Below are 18,265 nucleotides of genomic sequence, written 5' to 3' on the forward strand. Positions count from 1 at the left end.
TTTCCAGCCTCAGGTAACCAATTGACACTTGTATCAGAAGACACTGGGCCTTCAAAAACTTCATAGACCAGATGGACAGATCTAAATCTGTCTTGTTCCACTTGAAATTAGAGCAAAAGGTGGACCAGTGGATCGGGATGACACAGATTATTCAATAATTATATATTTTAATCAATAAACATATAGCAAATAACTGTATTTATTGCTTAAATCAATTAACTCACTCAATCAACATGTCTTTCATATTCAAGGCATCCATTCTCAATTCCATACTTTCTCATTCACACATTCCTATTTAAAACCAATTTGGCATTTCATACATTGTGTATTCATATTCTAATACTACACAGAAATGTCCATAGGTTGTAACAATTGTTTATGACCCAGTCCTTAATATGAAGTGTCGTATCTCATCTGGTTTTTATTTTCCAGATTTTTCATATAATCGTCGACACGTGTTTCGGTCCACATATAACAGGAATAACTGTCTCTCTTCTTTCAAGACCTTCTTTAGGACGTAGGGCAAGATATAGTTGGTCCGCCCTTTTTGGAATCGCATAAGCCAATTTTAAATCTAAAAAACATACATAAAAACCCATCAGGATCTGGTATCATCCGTATTTCTTATTATCAGTGACTAATATTGTCACATGTGTGGTTCTTTATTTATATTAGCAGTCTTATATATTAGAGTCTTCTCTATCTGTATTAGGTTCATAATAAACACTAAAAATGGACAAAATTCAATGTTATTGTTGTCGGACCTCACTCAGAACTTACTAGACACCCCAAACCAAGGCACAGGGTCACCAGCAAATTGTTTCTTCGTGTTATTTTCAAAACAAACACAGGATCTAATTTCTATTCTTGTCACATCTGTGGAAGGGCACGCAACGTAGATTTTGATTCAATGCATATCGTGTCCATAGTAGACACAAAGTGGACTTGGTTCACCTTTTTATCTATTGGACCCTTCACGGAACTCAGTGCACCGCAAAACCATAGGGACAGGACTGGATCTCTCGTATATGTTCCAATCTATTTAGGTCTCCCGGCTACATCATTAAACAATCCCAGGGTGAATAGAATTATACTCTCAGTTGACTATATATGTTGACTGTGTCACTGATTCTTACATCATCTCATATTGCACAATGCATCCTGACAATTCACAATGGGATGTAGTACACTGTTGAAAATGTTTAGTACGACAATCACGGATATATATATTAGCGATGATAAATAACTCGATTTACTCATTTGTTGATTATATTTTAAATACAGTAAATATCATCGGGATAGATATATGTGCCACATCAATACATGAAACCCTATATATTCATTCAGTTTTTTGTAATGAGGGCGTTCCATTCAACTGAAACATTAAGCCCATTCCGGACCGTGTCCAATGTATGGATCCATCGTTGTTCAATACGATGCAGTGCTGTTCCTATATCACCTCCTCTCATGTTATTTTTGATATGTTGGAGGACAAACCACCTTAGATCAGTGTCCTTATGTTGTAGTTTCATGAAATGCTCTACAAGGGGCTTATCTGCCACTTCATTCCTTATGCAGCTCCTATGTTCAGATATACACTGTCTCACCTCCCGTGTAGTTTTTCCAATATAGCGGAGTTGGCAAGGACAACTGGTAACGTAAATCACGTTTTTTGTGGCACAGTTGGTGTGATGATTAATTTTCCATACTCTGTTTCCATAATGGAATTCGCGTTTATTTTCAGTTAGTGGCCATGCCACTCATTTTCCACATTTATAATGCACAAGGATGGGGTGGGCAACCCCCACTGGTTGGTAATTGATTGTTCTTTCATGGGTTCTTTATAAGTATGGACCAATCTCTGTCTCAGATTTTGGTTTCTTTTAAATGCAAACAAGGGTTTCTGTGTTAATTAACCCGGCTGTTTGACAAGATTCCAATGTCTGTTTATAATCCTCTTTACATCTCCACTTATTGGATTAAATGTGGTTACACACACTCGACGTTCGTTCTTTTGTTTCTCTCGAGTGGTCAGGCATGTGTCGCGATTAGTGTGTTCTGCTCTTTTCATATGTTCTTTCACCACTCTCTTGGAATATCCCCTAATTTCTGAGGACATCTAAAGAAAATATTGTACGACAGAAATAGGTGGATATATTGTAAGATATTGTAATTGTAATTTTTTCACCAAATTTGAATGAAAAGTTGAGCTAGAGTTGAGCTAGAGATGTATCATTTGAGTAAAAACAGAGAATTTAGATTGTTCCCTGTTGTTTCACAGGATCTTAACAAGGTTATAGATGTCAGTGGAGGATTGAATCTAACTTCCTACTTGCTATCCCTAGAGTTGAAATGTGGGCGTGAGTAGGACTGAATGTGTTTATTGATAAGAACCGCATATGTGACAATATTAGTCACCGATAATAAGAAATACGGATGATACCAGATCCTGATGGGATTTTATGTATGTTTTTTAGATTTAAATTGGCTTATGCGATTCCAAAAAGGGCGGACCAACTATATCTTGCCCTACGTCCTAAAGAAGGTCTTGAAAGAAGAGTGACAGTTATTGCTGTTATATGTGGACCGAAACACGTGTCGACGATTACATGAACAATCTGGAAAATAAAAACCAGATGAGATACGACACATCATATTAAGGACTGGGTCATAAACAATTGTTACAACCTATGGAAATTTCTGTGTAGTATTAGAATATGATTACATAATTTATAAAATGGCAAATTGGTTTTATATAGGAATGTGCGAATGAGAAAGTATGGGATTGAGAATGGATGCCTGGAATATGAAAGATATGCTGATGGAGTGAGTTAATTGTTTTAAGCAATACATACCGTTATTTGTTATATGTTTATTGATTAAAATGTATAATTATTGAATAATCTGTGTCATCCCGATCCACTGGTCCACCTTTTGCTCTAATTTCATATAACTTACCTGAAGGACCAGGGACTGAATTGCAGGTACACTCCTTTATTTATAATTTGTTCCACTTTGGAAAGTTTTCACCTCTTGGCTCAGGGTAATGCATGTTCTTTTAGTCAGAACAACAACTTCTTAACTTGAAGAGTAATTGTTTTGAGTTCTAAAGGGTTCAGACTTCAAAGGAAAAACAGATTTTGATATACGCGACCACTCCTTAAGATAGATATTCAACTTTAAAGGATTGTAAATGTTTGTATTTCCATATAATATCACAGAGCCAGTTTTAACCGCCTTTCGGGAAATATGATTGGCCTCATGTGACTTCCCTTTGATTCTGCTTTCACTTGTAACACTTAGAAAGGTTACTGTCAATCTTCCAGAATGGGTTTCAGTAAGCGTTACCTCTTTAATCAGGGCCTCGCAAACACTTCAGTAACAGCAATTTGTGCAACAATGTAAAATAAAAGACTTCTCTTCCTACGCGAACACTATTGTTCCCACTAATAGTGTGCATGCTACATTTTCATTGTCAAGGAGAATGACAAACAGTTTATACTTGCTTATTAACTTAGGTGAGCGACTTTGGAACTGGTAACAGTTGACAGCAAAGCTTTCTATGTGAATCTGGAAGCCGAGCTTCACTCACGGGCTCCAGAAACACTGCGGTTGCAGGCTGCATCACTATACTGACTTCTTCAACTGCTACTTCTGCTTCGGGCAATCTTGAGACCAACACCCTTCTGCAGCACGGGTGTCTGGACACGCCACTGGGGAGTTTACTTAACTCTGCAATCCCTCGGCTTGCCTTCTGCTACGGGCCTTGGGTGTCAGCACGGTCACGGCTCTGCAATCACAGCTACTCAGCGCACATGGGTAACACTCCACTCTCAACTCTTCTTCCTCAGTGCAGTAACAGCCATGCAGAGTTTGAGACCACAGGACCCTCTCAGAGCTTGCAGGTAAAATCTGCTGTCTCCATGCTCTGGCGTCCTTTTGGTGATCATTCTTCCTCGTTAATTGCCAGCTTCATGCTCTTCTACTGCTTCTCCTACTGCCAGCCTTCAAAACTCCTGCTCAGCCTCCTTCCTTGTGGCAGCCGTTTATGTCTCTCAGGTTTGGCAATTGGCTTCAGGTGTGAGCCTTTTGTTTGAATTACCTGACCCTGGTAAAGGCTATTAGGCTTAACTTATTGGCTACACCATCTTCATGCCTCCTCAGCCCTCTTCTTTATCTCAGTCCCTATAGGATTCTGGGACATGTAGTCTACTTCATTAAAGTTAGGTTTTTCTATCTCTTTGGTAGTTTTAAGGGTAGATTTGATTCCCTAACGACTTTTAATAGAGGGGCTGTGGGGTTTAACTTTATTAGAGGGAGTTGGTTTAAAGAAGACACGATGTTCGCTTTTCCTTATAGAGTACCCTTGGTATTGAGGATGCCTTTGCTTTTAGAAACCAAAAGGATTGTCTTTTGGTACAATAGGCTTTGGTGTTACAACCTCAGATTTTACCACCTTAGATTTAAGAATAGGTTTATATATATTAAAATGACAATAAGCCATAACCTCTTCTGGGGTAGTGGAAAGAGCCTCCTTGTTAGAGAAAAAATACTGTGTCTCATCCCATGGATTCTCCCCACTTACCTGGGCATTGTCTCCAGCCAGGTGATCCTCCCGGAGTACACCACCCCCAGGGTTGGGCTCAGGAACAGTCTGCCTTCCCCTGGCCACCTGGGAGGAGACTTTAGGCAGGGGTTTAGTGAGGGATCTGCAGGATTCTTCACACAGCTCAGCGGGGACATGGCTGTTGGCCTCTCTCCTTAGCTTCACCATCCGGTAAGGATTTGCTTCCTGTATTTTGTCTGCCGCAGCACCCTCAGCGGTCCTTACCTCAAGAGAAGAGGCTTCATTCCTATGGTGCCTGCTGGTCTCGGCCAGTGATCGCGGGCCCAAGGGCCACCATGGCTGCCGTGTAGTCACACCAACACCAAGCATAGTCTTTCCTCCGTCTAGCAGTATTGCCCTTTCCAGTGTTTTATTTGTTATTATATTTATTGGACATTTGTAAGGTGCCTTTACACAAGTGTTTCAAGGTGCCACAAACAGAAGTGCAGTGAACAATAAGTGCAAGAGGAGGGGGAAGGTCAGGGCGGTCGGGCTGGGATAAGGGAAGGGGGAAAGTGCTGGCAACAGAGGCCCCAGGGGCCAGGCAAGTGCAAGGGGAGCCCAAGGAGGACAAGTGCCAGGGAAAACCAGGGGCGAGGATCAATGTTGGACTCCCGGCATCCCTCTATAATCTCTTGGTTCCTCCAAGCCACTGCTAGATCCACAGTGCAGTGCGTCTTTGCCCCTCCAGGACGCTCTCACATCAGAGGCTCGCCTCTGCATATGAATCTTCTCTCTATATTCAAGGTTCCTTGTTTCTTTATCCTCGCCGCCGTACTTAAAAGGGGTGTATTGTTCTCAATCAGCCTCCGAGTTCTCGGAGATTGCAGCATTATTGTGAAACAACATTAGGGAAGTAATGTTTGCGTGTTGTGAATGCAGATCAAGTGAAACACCAGTGGTTTTGAATCCCATATAGGAAGATAGGGTATTCTTTATAGGGAGTTCCGGATAGGAATGGCAGTCCTTTTCCTCAAGAGGGGTGTGGCTCCCAGTGAGGTCCCACTTTCCCAAACCTATAGGTAGGTTTTATTAGCAGGCTCATCTCCCTAGCCTCAAAGCAGGTGGCTCCCCTTTAGGAGGAAGGATGAATTTCCCAGATTCATCACAATGGTCATAAACTCTGTCACCATCCCCTTACAAAAGACATTCCTATTCGTTTGTTCTCTGAGTGAATTTTGCCACTGTATGTTTTGGTATCCTAGCAGAGTGTAAAGATGCCTTTGCTGTATCTAGAGGAATTAGATCAGGCTGTGTTTTGGCCCCTGTGATGAATCTGAGGATATCGTCCCTTCTCCTCTAAGGGGAGACCTTTGCCAGGGGCTAGTGTGGTGCGTCCACAGTACAATAATCACCTTGGGGTACCCTAGAGATCATCAAATTGACTGTTCTACGTGCCGGCACAGAACATTTCTGTGTCTTTTTCTTGGCCAACTATGCTGTATATAAGCAAGACCCAGAGTGGTTAGCAGCAGGGCCTACAACCCTTGATAGGTCATGTAACGACATGGGCTTCAAGATCAATATGTCAAAAAATAATCAAGTTTGGGGAAATAAAAAGACAGTGCCCAAACCTGAGTTTAAGGAGTTTCTCCAATGAGAGGATACACTTTTACAAATATATAGGGGTGTGCTTTAATGAAAAAGGAACATGGAAAAAAGCATGTTCAATCTTATCAGACAGGGAGGTGCTATTAGGAGGTTCCCACAAATATTTGGAGGCATATTTTGTGTACCATCTTTAGAAGTTAATTGAGCACAGGCTCTTGTTGCTACAATCTGTGGAGCTGAATTATGAGCGATAGAAAGATTGAATAGCCTAGAAATTATTGAAAACTAGATCCTGAAGCAGTTTTTGGCCATCCCCAGAAGTAACACAAACATTCTCTTATGCTTGCAACTGGGTCTGAAGGGTGTTTTGTAAGAAGCAAAACTGAAACCCCTACCTTATTGGCCAAGGTTCCGGTATAACCCCTATTTGACTGCACAGCATAAGGCCCTTGATCAAGTGGGTACTGATTTGTCACTATGGTACATGTACATACAGAGGATGGCATCAGACCTGGATCTTCATGACCTATGGTCGCATACGAATACAGCAGCCTGTTCGGATGAAACATGAGTTAATATCAGCCTATAAAGAACGGAATTATGCCAGTTTGCACATCTGTACTTCGGTGAATCTCTCCACTTTGGTCCTTTCTCTCTGGCAGCTTCTCGCAGCTGTCTCTATGCCCCTTCCATTGCTCAGCTGCCATTTGGGTGTGGGCGACACCCACTCTACTGCGTCTGCTCGAGGTCTCCTCTTTGGTCCTTGCTATTTTTATGGCCTTATCTCGGTCCAGGTCTTTCTCTTGTATGAACTTATCCTGGACTTTGCAGGAATTGGTGTGGACCACTAACATGTCAAAAATGACTTGCTCCTTGTTGTCCCCGAATCAGCACAAGGCCGCCAGTTCTCTCATCCTAGTGATGAAATCATCTACAGGTTTGTTACCTTCTTGTTTCCTCGTAATAAACTTGAGTTTGTGGAGGACCACATTTTCTTTGTTGGAAAACCTGTTAATTATGCAGCGAACTGCCTCTTTGTAGACATCATGGCCTTCATCTGCGGTGGGCACAGCCTTCAAGCCTGAAAAAATGTGCTGTCCTTCGACCCTCATGGCGTTAAGTAGCTTGCCCTTCTTTCTGGCAGGCAAATAGCCCGTTCCACCCAATGCCTCCAGGCCCGTGCAAAACAGTGTCTCCAATTGCTGCCAAGGGATTGCAGGCGTGCCGGGGGACTGGAGGAAAGTGGGAGGTGGCATGGTGACCTGCATGGTTTCAGTGCGGGTGCTTTCCGGTCCTCGTCGCCAATTATGTAGTGGCCCTCAATGAATACAGGGCTCTTGCATGATAGAAAGAGGTTTTCATATTGTCACCCAACACAAACAGGGCCGGGGATATGTATGTCCAGGACTGGGGGCAGTACTCACAGTTCAATTCCTATACCCCATGCAGTTAGTTTCACTGCACATTTTGTGTGCTGGGGTATTGATATCATCGGCTAGCTGAATCTCCAGCAAGGCTGCCCACAGCCCTGGTATTAAGCTCACCTATAGCAGGGATCTGCAGATGAGGCAGACGTGTGTCAGAGGGTGATTTCCCTCACTCAGGAAGATCGCTGAGGCACGACTGTATTCTGGTGCCTTGCTCCGACTCTGCCCGTATCCTTGTCGTTGAGTGTTTTGCGCGCAAACTCTTGCAAGATCTCGCTGTCCTGAGATCTTGAGTGGTGAGTGCCCACAATTGGGCTTCCTAGAAATAACACAGTATTTGCAGTTCTATCATCAAGTACATTTGTTCTGTTTTTCATTTATTGAAGCATTAGTAAAATATATAGGAATTAATTTAATTGATTGCACTGGTATATTGATGTGTTTTCATGGGCAGTGCCTGGAATAAAACAGAATTGACTTCACAACTTTCCTTCCCGGCATCTTTCACATAAAGATAGCTACAGATAGATACTATATAGATAAATACTTATAACATAGGATTCTGCAAACTGTAGCTCATCAGATGTTTTGGACCAGAGGTCCCGTGATTCCCCATCATTGGCTATTCTAGCTTGAGCAAATGGGAGTTGTAGTCCAAAATATCTGGGAGTGAAAGGGTGCAGAATGCTGAAAGATTGCAATCTTTCATTCTGTGTGTAAATATTGTATGAAAATGCTGTCAAATAGAAAACGCATCGTCTACTACTACAGTCGAATAAGTAAATGCAGCACAGTACCTTGCATAGGCAGTCAGTTCACTCTTGCCAACAAGCTGATCACTTGACAAGTAGGTGTTATGTGAAGAGGAGATGAAATAGTGGCACAATGGCAGGTTCATATTCTGATTGACCTTTTTGTCTCTTTTCTTGAATATATACATGTCTGGGGAGGTCATCATTCGTGCAAAGCCTTCCATTGACATGTAGCCTTTTTTCATGCCTAGAAAATGGTAAAAAGACAATTGGAACTTGTGACATATTGTACATGAATTGGTGATTGTACAATTACTTTGTCTTACTTTTTTCTGAGTACATTCAGCCAGAAAGACATAATCCCCATTTTAGCTACCGGTACACGTCCTTGCATTGAATCCTATCGTCACAGTTCATCACAGTTCAAACAAATTTTGAAAGGGAGGGTGACTATACTATTTAACCAACTTTTAAAAAATAGATGGACTATGTAAATTCTCCCCTTCATCCGCCCTTATCTTTTCAGTGTGACAGCAGGCGCCTGTCTAGAGATGGGCCCGTTCTCATTAGGTGATGACTGTTACAGGATGAATGGAGGAGGAAGTAATAACTAGTAATGTTAGTGTCTCACAATGTTCAAGAGTTTAATTAGAGATACATAGGATATAGTAGTTGAGAGAGTGATTAAGTGAGTAGGTGAGAGTGTGATTATGTTAATGTGACTTTTGATGTGCCATTTATTGTGAATTACTTAAGAACATGTCTATATATATATATATATATATATATATATATATATATATATATATATATATATATATATATATATATATATGAAACAAATTTGTGCTTGTGGGTTTGTATATGGCGCTGATTTTGGGGATGTGACTCTTCATGAACGGTGGAATGTATGGGCAATTCTTTATTTCATTGTCAGAGGAATGCAGCTATTTCTAGATCGATACGAGAGTGTAACTTTCTTTTCATTGATTTGTTTTGCAATAAACTCGATAAATGTTAATTTCACTAATTATTTGAACACCACATTTGTATTTACCTCCGATTTAAATTCTCAAATGAATATCATATTTGTATGCTTACCCTGATTATTTGCAGTGTGTGTTTAGCAGCGAAAAGGGCCACCACTGCTAACAACACTGCAAATAATCAGCGTAAGCACAAAAATATGATATTCATGTGCAAATTTAAATCAGACATAAACTAAAATGTGGTGTTTAATTAATAAGTGAAATTAGCATGTATCGCATTTTTCCTTTGTGGCAAACAACAATATTTGTTCATCTTTTTTCGGTGGGCTATGAAAAGAAATCTGAGAATGGACATCCCAGGCGAAGCCGGGTTCTTAAGCTAGTTGCATTATAAAACAATGCAGGTCCTATCAATAGGTGAAATGTATGGGAATCAATATGTTAAAATGGAATTGGAATAAATATGAGCATATCATTTTTTTAAAAAGCATAACATATCATATCTTAACACAATTACCGGCCAATCAGTGGCACAGCCAACCACTGGATTGAGGCCTGGGGGGCTTAAACCCTCCCAAATTGAAGAAGTTGAAGGCAGAAAGCATTTGTGAAACTAAATATTCTCTGAATTGGATTGAAAGATGGCTCTATTAGGCCAAAGGAAGGCACAATAAATATTCAGTCTCCAGTCTCCTAGCCTTAGCGGTAGGGGGGAGTAATGCACCTACTGCAGCTATCTACATATAGCCTGCAGGTAACACACCCAGTTCCTTTGTGAGATGCTGATACAGGTGTGCTTGTTAAGTAGGAACCTGTTGCTACCTCACATCGCTCTGACAAGGTACCCTGTTTGATTCCCAGCACCAGGAAGATATCAACACTGAATGAATTACTTCACTTTTTACCTTGCATGATTCACTTCCCATAGCTTTTCCTAGCCCCAGGTCAGGCTTTCTCTCAAGCCCCAGTCAGTCTTTCGACATTTATCATTCATACTGCGTTTTCCCTCAGCCGGGCGCGCACGGCTGTTTCACAGTGTCACAACTTTGGTAATGGGTTAAGTTCTTTCGATTTTACTAGGGATTTTGGCTCAACCCTTGTATGACCACCTTAACTCTGTATGCCGCCTTTCCTACGGCCTCTTGTTACTATATTATTTACAAGAAAAGGGGAACAGCCAGAGACTTTCGAATGGACGCCCACGTGACACCGGACCACTCTGCAGCTGGTCTTTCCCTGGGTTTTAAAAGTTCAGTAGTACACAAGTTCTTTGTTCATAATAAGTTGCTGTTTGCAATCTTGACTCAACACCATCTGGTTATACTATCGGTTCTCCCTTCAAATCTCCAGCTGTGCTAACCTCCTCATTGTTTCTTGTCTCTGGAGTCAAGGAAGGTACCACGGTAGCAAGCGCGCCTCCACGCCTCCGTTATCAGTGCAGGAGGGTCCTGTGCACCGTTGACATCTGTTACACCACATGTCAGCTGTAGTTCCAGGTCTTACGACTCCTTTCATGGAGGTTTCGCAGGGTTGGGTCGAAAATAGGGCAAGGGCACATCCCTCCTTGTTGTCCTTTCCGGTCTCGCCACCTTTCTTCTAGGTTTGAACTGCCATCCTGGAATAACTGCTTCCTCGTTGCTCAAAGTGTCCTTTTGTGCTCTTCCTTTTACCCCTGTGGGGAAGGGAAAGGGCTGTCAGGTGTGTGCAGTTACTGTCAATTGTCAGACTCTGCCTGACCCTTGTGCTGGGACAAGTCAGGTAAACGGTTCTCGTGTTAGTCTGTTGCCTTTCACGGTGTAAGATTGTGTTCATGTCGGAAAATGGGGGCTAGAGCTCCTAATTATCCTACAGGGGAGAATGGGGAAAAGGTATTACATGGAAGGGGGTACCCCGTCTCACCTGTCGGTGTCCCAATTCCACTCCCAAAGACCCCCATCCAGGTGATCCTCCCCCACTGGTCCACCCCAAGGAACTGGATCCTATAGCGATGGCAGTGTCCTGGCCACCTGGATGATAGATCTCCAGAGAATAGCGGGTGAGATACCTTCATGTTTCTCACACTAGCTAGTGAGCCCATGAACCATTACATGGTTAATGGTGCGCTAACTACAGCAGAAATAAATGATACAAAACTGAGTGAGAACAGAAAAGAACAAAAACAGCTGATTGGCTCTCATTACCTGATAATTTTAATCATGCTCATATCGCCACAGATGAAAACTCCCCAAAGGACACTTGCAGGTAAATTCCCAGAGTAATATTTCAAACTGCACAAGAGGCGAAATTGACTGGTAGATTACAAGAGCCAGGTGAGTTCCAAACACAAAATGTTGACTTACTGCCACATGATGCTAATTAAAACATGACACAGCAGTGCACCTGAGTAAAGGTAAGTGAAGAAAATCTAAATAATGTTCAAAAAGTAGGTAAGGAATGGTGTGAGAACTCAGGAAGTCGTACGATGTGGCGGGCAATCAATAGAAAAGCTTCAAATGGATTCTCAGGACGAAAATCAATAAACAGAGGGATTGAAAAGGAGATGGGCAAAACAAGGGGGTAAAATGTCATTTCATCTGCCCCTTTGTTTAGAAAAAAGTCAGGCAGCCCTAAAGAAAATCAACCCTGAGATTAGCAACAATTCACATTTCCCATGTATACTTGAAGAATGTGAAGACATATATGATGCCCTTATTACAGTAGAAGAGCAATGCAATGTTTTTGCAATGGTGGATACATGCGACTGTAATGTCAAGGAAAATGCTGGATAGCATAAATGAAAGGAGACCCCCACGGGGCATTTTGAAATTAAGACGGATTGAAGGCCCTGTGCATAATTTCAATAGGGAAGAGATACCTGTGGTAGCGCCACTGAAGTTGACATCAAGGTAGGGAAACATAGACTGAGGCAAGAAGTGGTATTCACGCCCATTGAGGAGACTTCATTCTTTTATCTGTTGCCTCTAATTGATGGAGTAAATGGGGTTCTGTGGTCTTTGACCAAAAAGCCCCTGAAGCCTCAAAAGATGGTGAGCCAGATTAACAATGCAAAAGCATGCCACTGTATTGCCAAGCCAGAGAGAGCAGTGGAGGTGTATCTTCAAATTGGCTGTGTACCTAGTGTCAGTGTCATTCTCATGTGCCGGGATGAGATGTAAGGAGAAAAAGAAAAGCAGTAATTGGAGATTCACTTAGGTCATAAGAACTGGCAAACACAGATAGATGAAGACACATTGCGGTTCTTTCTAAGTGAGGAAGACTGTGAGCAGTGTGACGCTTCAGTGTCATATCAGGAAAAGTATATTTCAACCATTGCAGAAATACAAATGAAGGAGGATCAGGCTTGGATACCTATGCACATGAATGGGCATCCGGAAATGATTGAGGAAGTTTTGGCCCTGGAACAGGAGAGGAGTTTCATTAATGAGCAAGTGTTCAAAGAAATGCTTGACAGAGAAGAAATACCAAGTTTTAAAATGAAAAATCAATAGATATTCAGATTAGATGGTCCTGATTTTGGACAAAAAATTGTGGGAATTGTGGGGAGATGCATGATGAAAATAAAATAGGACCCAAAAGTATTCATCACAATATATGGATTGTAAGTGGAATTAAAGCCCTATTCATTCTGGGAAAGGACATCATAAACAGAATAAGTATGGTTTTAGATTTTTTATCATAAAGGTTGGTCCAGACTAGGTGGGGAGCACCTGAATTTGAGAATAGAAGTCAATCATACCATTGTGCACACATAATGGCATATGCAGTTGAGCTTCAAGTTAAGAAAGAGGTTACCATTCCTTTGTTCACAAGGCAGTTTACAATAGCATTGAACTGCAGCAAGGGACAGAATATTATGGAGCCAGATGAATTTGTGTGCCTCAATGGAGCCATGAGACAGCAGGGGATAGAATGCAAATACACACCTTTAGTGGAAGTTGGGGATGGTCCCATCCGGGTACTTGTGGATAACAAAGGATGTCAGGATTTAAAGGAACATTCCTGAAAGCTATGTCACTTCACAGGGTGAACTACCTGAGTCTTTAGACTCCAAAACAATAGGACTCCTAAGACTTCAGTCTGTGAATCCTTTTGAACCAAACGGTTTGGTTGGCAATCATCAGGATGATCACAACCTTATTTCAGGTGTCTGAAAATGCAACAGAAGAAAAACAGCCAAATGAGGTGGAGGCTGAAATGCCAAGGTACCTGAGAGTGGCTTCTCTCCAAAGGGATACTGCCACACAATTAGAAGAAAGCAGAGATTCCTCCTTTGGAGAATTTTCCAGAATTTTCTAAAATTGTACAGCAACACACCAGGCTGCAGATGCATGCACAAATGAATTGGAGAAAGACCAATTGATAAAAACTGTCTTAGATATAAAGGAGCTGTTCACTAAGAATTCCTATGATTGTGGGAATACTGACCTGCCTGTTGCTAAACTGCCAGAAGGCCATTGTTGGGGACCTGTATTTGTTCAGAAATATAGGACACTTTTGGCCTGTTTAGAGTCTTTGGCAGGAATAATCATGAACAGAGTCCAGAGGAATCATTAGACCCATTCACAGTACCTCAAATACAGCTATATTAGGTGTGTTGAAGCCCAATGGCGGTTGTGTGCAGACTTAAGAGAACTGAATAAGAGGGTACCTGAGTCAAGGTTGCCCCTCCCATTCATTGACCAAGCCCTTGCAAACCTTCAAGGGTGAAAACCTTTTACTACCTTGGATTTGACAGCAAGGTATTGGTGTGTGGCTTTATAAAAAGGATATACAAAATCTATTTGCATTTGCCTTCCAAGGGACCGAGTATGCTTGGAAATTTACTCCCATTGGCGTTATCAATACTGGCAAGAATGTTTGAATTTATCTGAACAAAGCACTCCCAGATGTAGTCAAGAGGGGCACTGTGGTTTATGTGGAAGATGTCCTGATTAGAAATGAGGATATTTAAAGCCATTTCAGTGAAATTAGACATGGACTCAGCCAGTTGAAAAAAGCTGGGGCAAATGTATCATTGCAGAAGGCGCAGTGATGCAGAAAAAGGGTACACTTCTTGGGACAGAACAGGGGTTAAACCCACAAAAGAGAAAGGTAGAAGCCACCCAAAAGTTAAAAGTTCCCACAAATCTGAAGGGTCTGAAGAGCTTTTTAGGGATGACAAGTTACAATAGGAAATTCATTGAAGAATATGAAAAAATGCATACAACCATTGACTATGTTACTGAAACAGGGTGTGCCCTCGAAATGGGCACAGGAACAGCTTGTGGTGGAAGCCAAATTGAAAGATTGTCTAATAAGGGCCCCATGTTTGGCATATCCAAAGAAGAATCAAGAGTTTTTTTTCTGTAGGTAGGGTTCAGAGACCTATGAATGTCAGCAGTCTTGTATCAGAAGCATGATTCAAATCACAAAACCACTGCATATGCTAGCAAAGCCTTGTCACAAGTGGAAACCAAATTAAATGAATGTGAAAAAGCACTTCTGACAACTGTTTTGGTATTACAACATTTTTGACCCATAATTCAAGGAAAGCAGGTGATTGTTGAGACTACTCATCAACCCCTGCAATTTTTGCAGACTAAGATGATCAGATCAGGAAACGTACACAGTCACGAATTACATCATGGGCATTGGCATTACAGGGATTCCCTGTAGAAGTGAGAGATGGACAGAATAAAAAAAGTCTGGTAGCTCAAGGGCAGGCAGATGTGAATGACCATGCATTTGTAGGTAATTTGAACAATCACCACACAAGTCCTTCGATGAAGAAGAGTGTAGAAATTCCCCAACTGTATATGTGGATGGATGTGCATACCATGTGGGCGGTGACCCTGAAAAAGATGTGGAGGCAGGAATTCCGAATCTGTGGATTAAATGTGAAGGTATCCCACGAGTGAGCATGCGGATAGGTTTCGGGAGTAGTCAGGTAGCAGAGTTGGCTGCGATTACAAAGCAATATCCACACCAGTTAAAAACAAATTAAAAGTAATTGTGTTGCCATTCTGACTATGCCCAGAATAGTTTTGTGGAAGACTTACCGGGGTCACTTGTAACAAGAAATCACTCAAACATGGTAAACTGATTCAAGACATCGAATTTTATTTCAGTGAATGAGATGAAAATACACTCGGGAAGATACAAAGGAATTCCAAAACTCCAGGGGAAGATGAGGACGGGAATGACACGTGACACGGCTGATCAATTGCCCAACATTGGAGCAGTGATGGAGGAACTGTCACCCATTGAACATTTGCTCGTTGAGATCCACGTGGACGTGGTAGCTCGGTCCAAATCTCAAGGAGTAAGTGATCAACTGGTGGTGCAGTGGAAGTTTGACATGCCCGATCGGGATTTGATTAAAGCACAAAAAGAAGACCCAATCATAACAGAGGAGGACTTCAAAAGGAAGAGAGGAATTAAGGGTGATGTTGAAGAATAAAAAACATTTTAAACTGCTAGACGGATTGTTGGTCCAAAAGTCCCTTTCGGGTCAGATTCAATGGGTGGTCCCTGTGTCATTTTGGGGGTTAATGATACATCACACCCGTGATGCGATAACAGCAGAACATAGAGGTTCACAGCAAACTTTGGAAATATTAAAAGAATATGCTTATTGGCCGCATATGTTCCAGGATGTGGAGTTGTATATCCAAGGGTGTTTGGTGTATGCATGATTCCAGCCCGCCTCAACATGTAAATCCCCATTAATGAAGAGAAGTTTGACAATTCCCTGGTCAGATTAGCAAAATGATTTGCTGGCCCAGTCCGACGGTCATCACAGGGAAACAAATACATGCTAACAGTTACCTGTTTGGAATGTATACCTGCTCCTGACTGTAGTGCACAAACTGCAGCTCACTGTTATTGAAACATATCTTTGCGAGGTTTGGTTTGCCTCAGAGATTAGAATCCGACCATGGGAGCCATTTTACCATTGCAATAATTACCAAGGTGTGGGAGATTCTGAGAGAAAAAAGGAAATTACCTGTTCCCTACTGGCTACCCTCTAGTGGTAGGGTAGAAAGGTGTAACCGATCAATAATTGACATTCTTAAAAAGTATGTGGCTGAAGCAGGGTCTAGTTGGGATTTGCGACTCGCTCTAGTGTTGATGGCCATAAGAGCAACACCATTGAAGTCTACAGACATGAAATTATCACAGGTAGGAAAATGGTACTTCGCCAACATTTGTTACATAGGACCAATTAACCTGTTTTGGTAAATGCATCCACAATTCATGAGTATGTGGAAGAGTTGAGAAAGCATTTGCATTACGCATTTGCATTTGCATAGCAAAATCTAAAAACTGAGGGTGCCAAATCATGCTATGACAGGGAGTCATCTGTTAAGGAGTATGAAATAGGTGACCAGGTGTACAAGTTCAATTTCTTGAAAGAAAAGAGTAAGAATGTCAAGTTTATGGCACTGGTGTAACGGGGTCCCCCGCAGTCCCTGTGGTATGGGGGCCCCCACATGTCCTCGGAGGGGGCCCCTCAGACTAAAAAAACAACAACAAAAAATTTAAAATAAAAAAATAGATTGATGGCAGGGTGACTAGAAACAAATACTATTTCTTCATGAAGTATGAGGGCTCCCCCACCCCATGACATGGAAGCATACAGGCTGGAGACCTGCATATTATGGGTGGGGCTATAACTTCAAAAATAAATAGTTTTTCTTTGAGGTCCCTCTGCCTTCATAAAGAAATTATTTCTGTTCCGGTTCGGTCCATTAACGAAAACTTTTCCTGATGGAGTCATAGTGACTTCAAAAAGAAACCATTTCTTTTTTAAGTTATGGGATCCCCTTCAACCCATGACACTGATACCTCCAGATCCTCTGCAGATGACAGGAACAAACATTACAGGCAGCTTCAGAGAGCGGAAGGTCTCGTTCCCTGGACCAATGGATTAAAGGTAAGAAAATGCATTTTCTTTAAATATGTGTGCCTGCATGTACGTGTGTGTATGTATATATATATATATATACATGTATATATACATATATATACGTGTATATATATATTCAGTAAAAAAAACGTTGTTAAAGGGACGTTATGGTTAAGTTGCGCTACTAAAAACCTATGAAATTCAGTGGAAAAAACTTGTTAAAGGGACGTTATGGTTCCAAGTAAAACCGAAAACAACCTGAAATTCGCCAGTTATGGTAAGCTAAACAACCGTAACTCGCACCACCGCCGTGCACTGCTAAGACTAACACTCACGACATCAAAGATGACATCACAAATGTCATTGATGACATCCCTCTGTGGAACAGCGTCTTTGTAAAAGCTGCCTCACAGGCCATACATAATGCTGATGACCGTTACCTTTCGAGGGTCACAGTTGTGTGTATGTACTGCGACACAGTACTCTGCAGGGGGGAGCGACTTCATAGTGCTTTTGAGACTATCGTCTCAGAGCACGAGAAGACCTGCTCACTACCCAAATAAAACCCACTCTACATATTCCTCTCTCAGCTCGCCCTTTCTTATCCCCGTGGTTGGTGTTCCCCCCCTTTACCCTCCTTTCCCCTCCTCTCCTAGTGTGTCGTGTATAAAAAACCAAAAAAAATATAAAATAACAAAAATCAAAAAAAAATAAGGCTCTTTTCAGAGCTGCCTTTCACAGTTAAAAAATAGAAGTGAAAATAAATGAAGCAGGGCCCTTTGTATTTTTTAGAAGTCAGCGGACAGTGCGCGAACATCTAAAATTTTGGGGTGCAACCCTATCATAAGCATTGCAATTTTCTCTGGGAGGAAGTGGTGGCTCTGAAAAGAGCCTTTGGGAGGTGTTTGTGTTTCAAAAATTATAAATACTCAACACTTACTTCTGTATGTTTCTTAGAAAAATCTGATTTCCAGCATAAGTTAGTTGTACTCCATCTCTGTGAAAAATGTATGTACTACGAAACATAATATTTTCATTGTGAAAAGAGGACA

General features: G+C 41.6%; 1 protein-coding gene across 2 annotated transcripts in view; it reads right to left on the reverse strand.

Annotated features, from left to right (window-relative positions):
• PLCZ1 (phospholipase C zeta 1) overlaps nucleotides 1-18,265 on the reverse strand; it is a 1,796,998-nt gene that overhangs the window by 1,356,107 nt on the left and 422,626 nt on the right. For both annotated transcript variants that reach the window (XM_069628396.1, XM_069628395.1), the window contains one exon: nucleotides 8,382-8,583. In XM_069628396.1, the coding sequence (XP_069484497.1) occupies nucleotides 8,382-8,583 (202 nt within the window). The remainder of the gene's footprint in view (nucleotides 1-8,381; nucleotides 8,584-18,265) is intronic.

This window comes from Ambystoma mexicanum, chromosome 12, assembly GCF_040938575.1.
Source record: "Ambystoma mexicanum isolate Mex_15411 chromosome 12, UKY_AmexF1_1, whole genome shotgun sequence".
NCBI lineage: Eukaryota > Metazoa > Chordata > Amphibia > Caudata > Ambystomatidae > Ambystoma > Ambystoma mexicanum.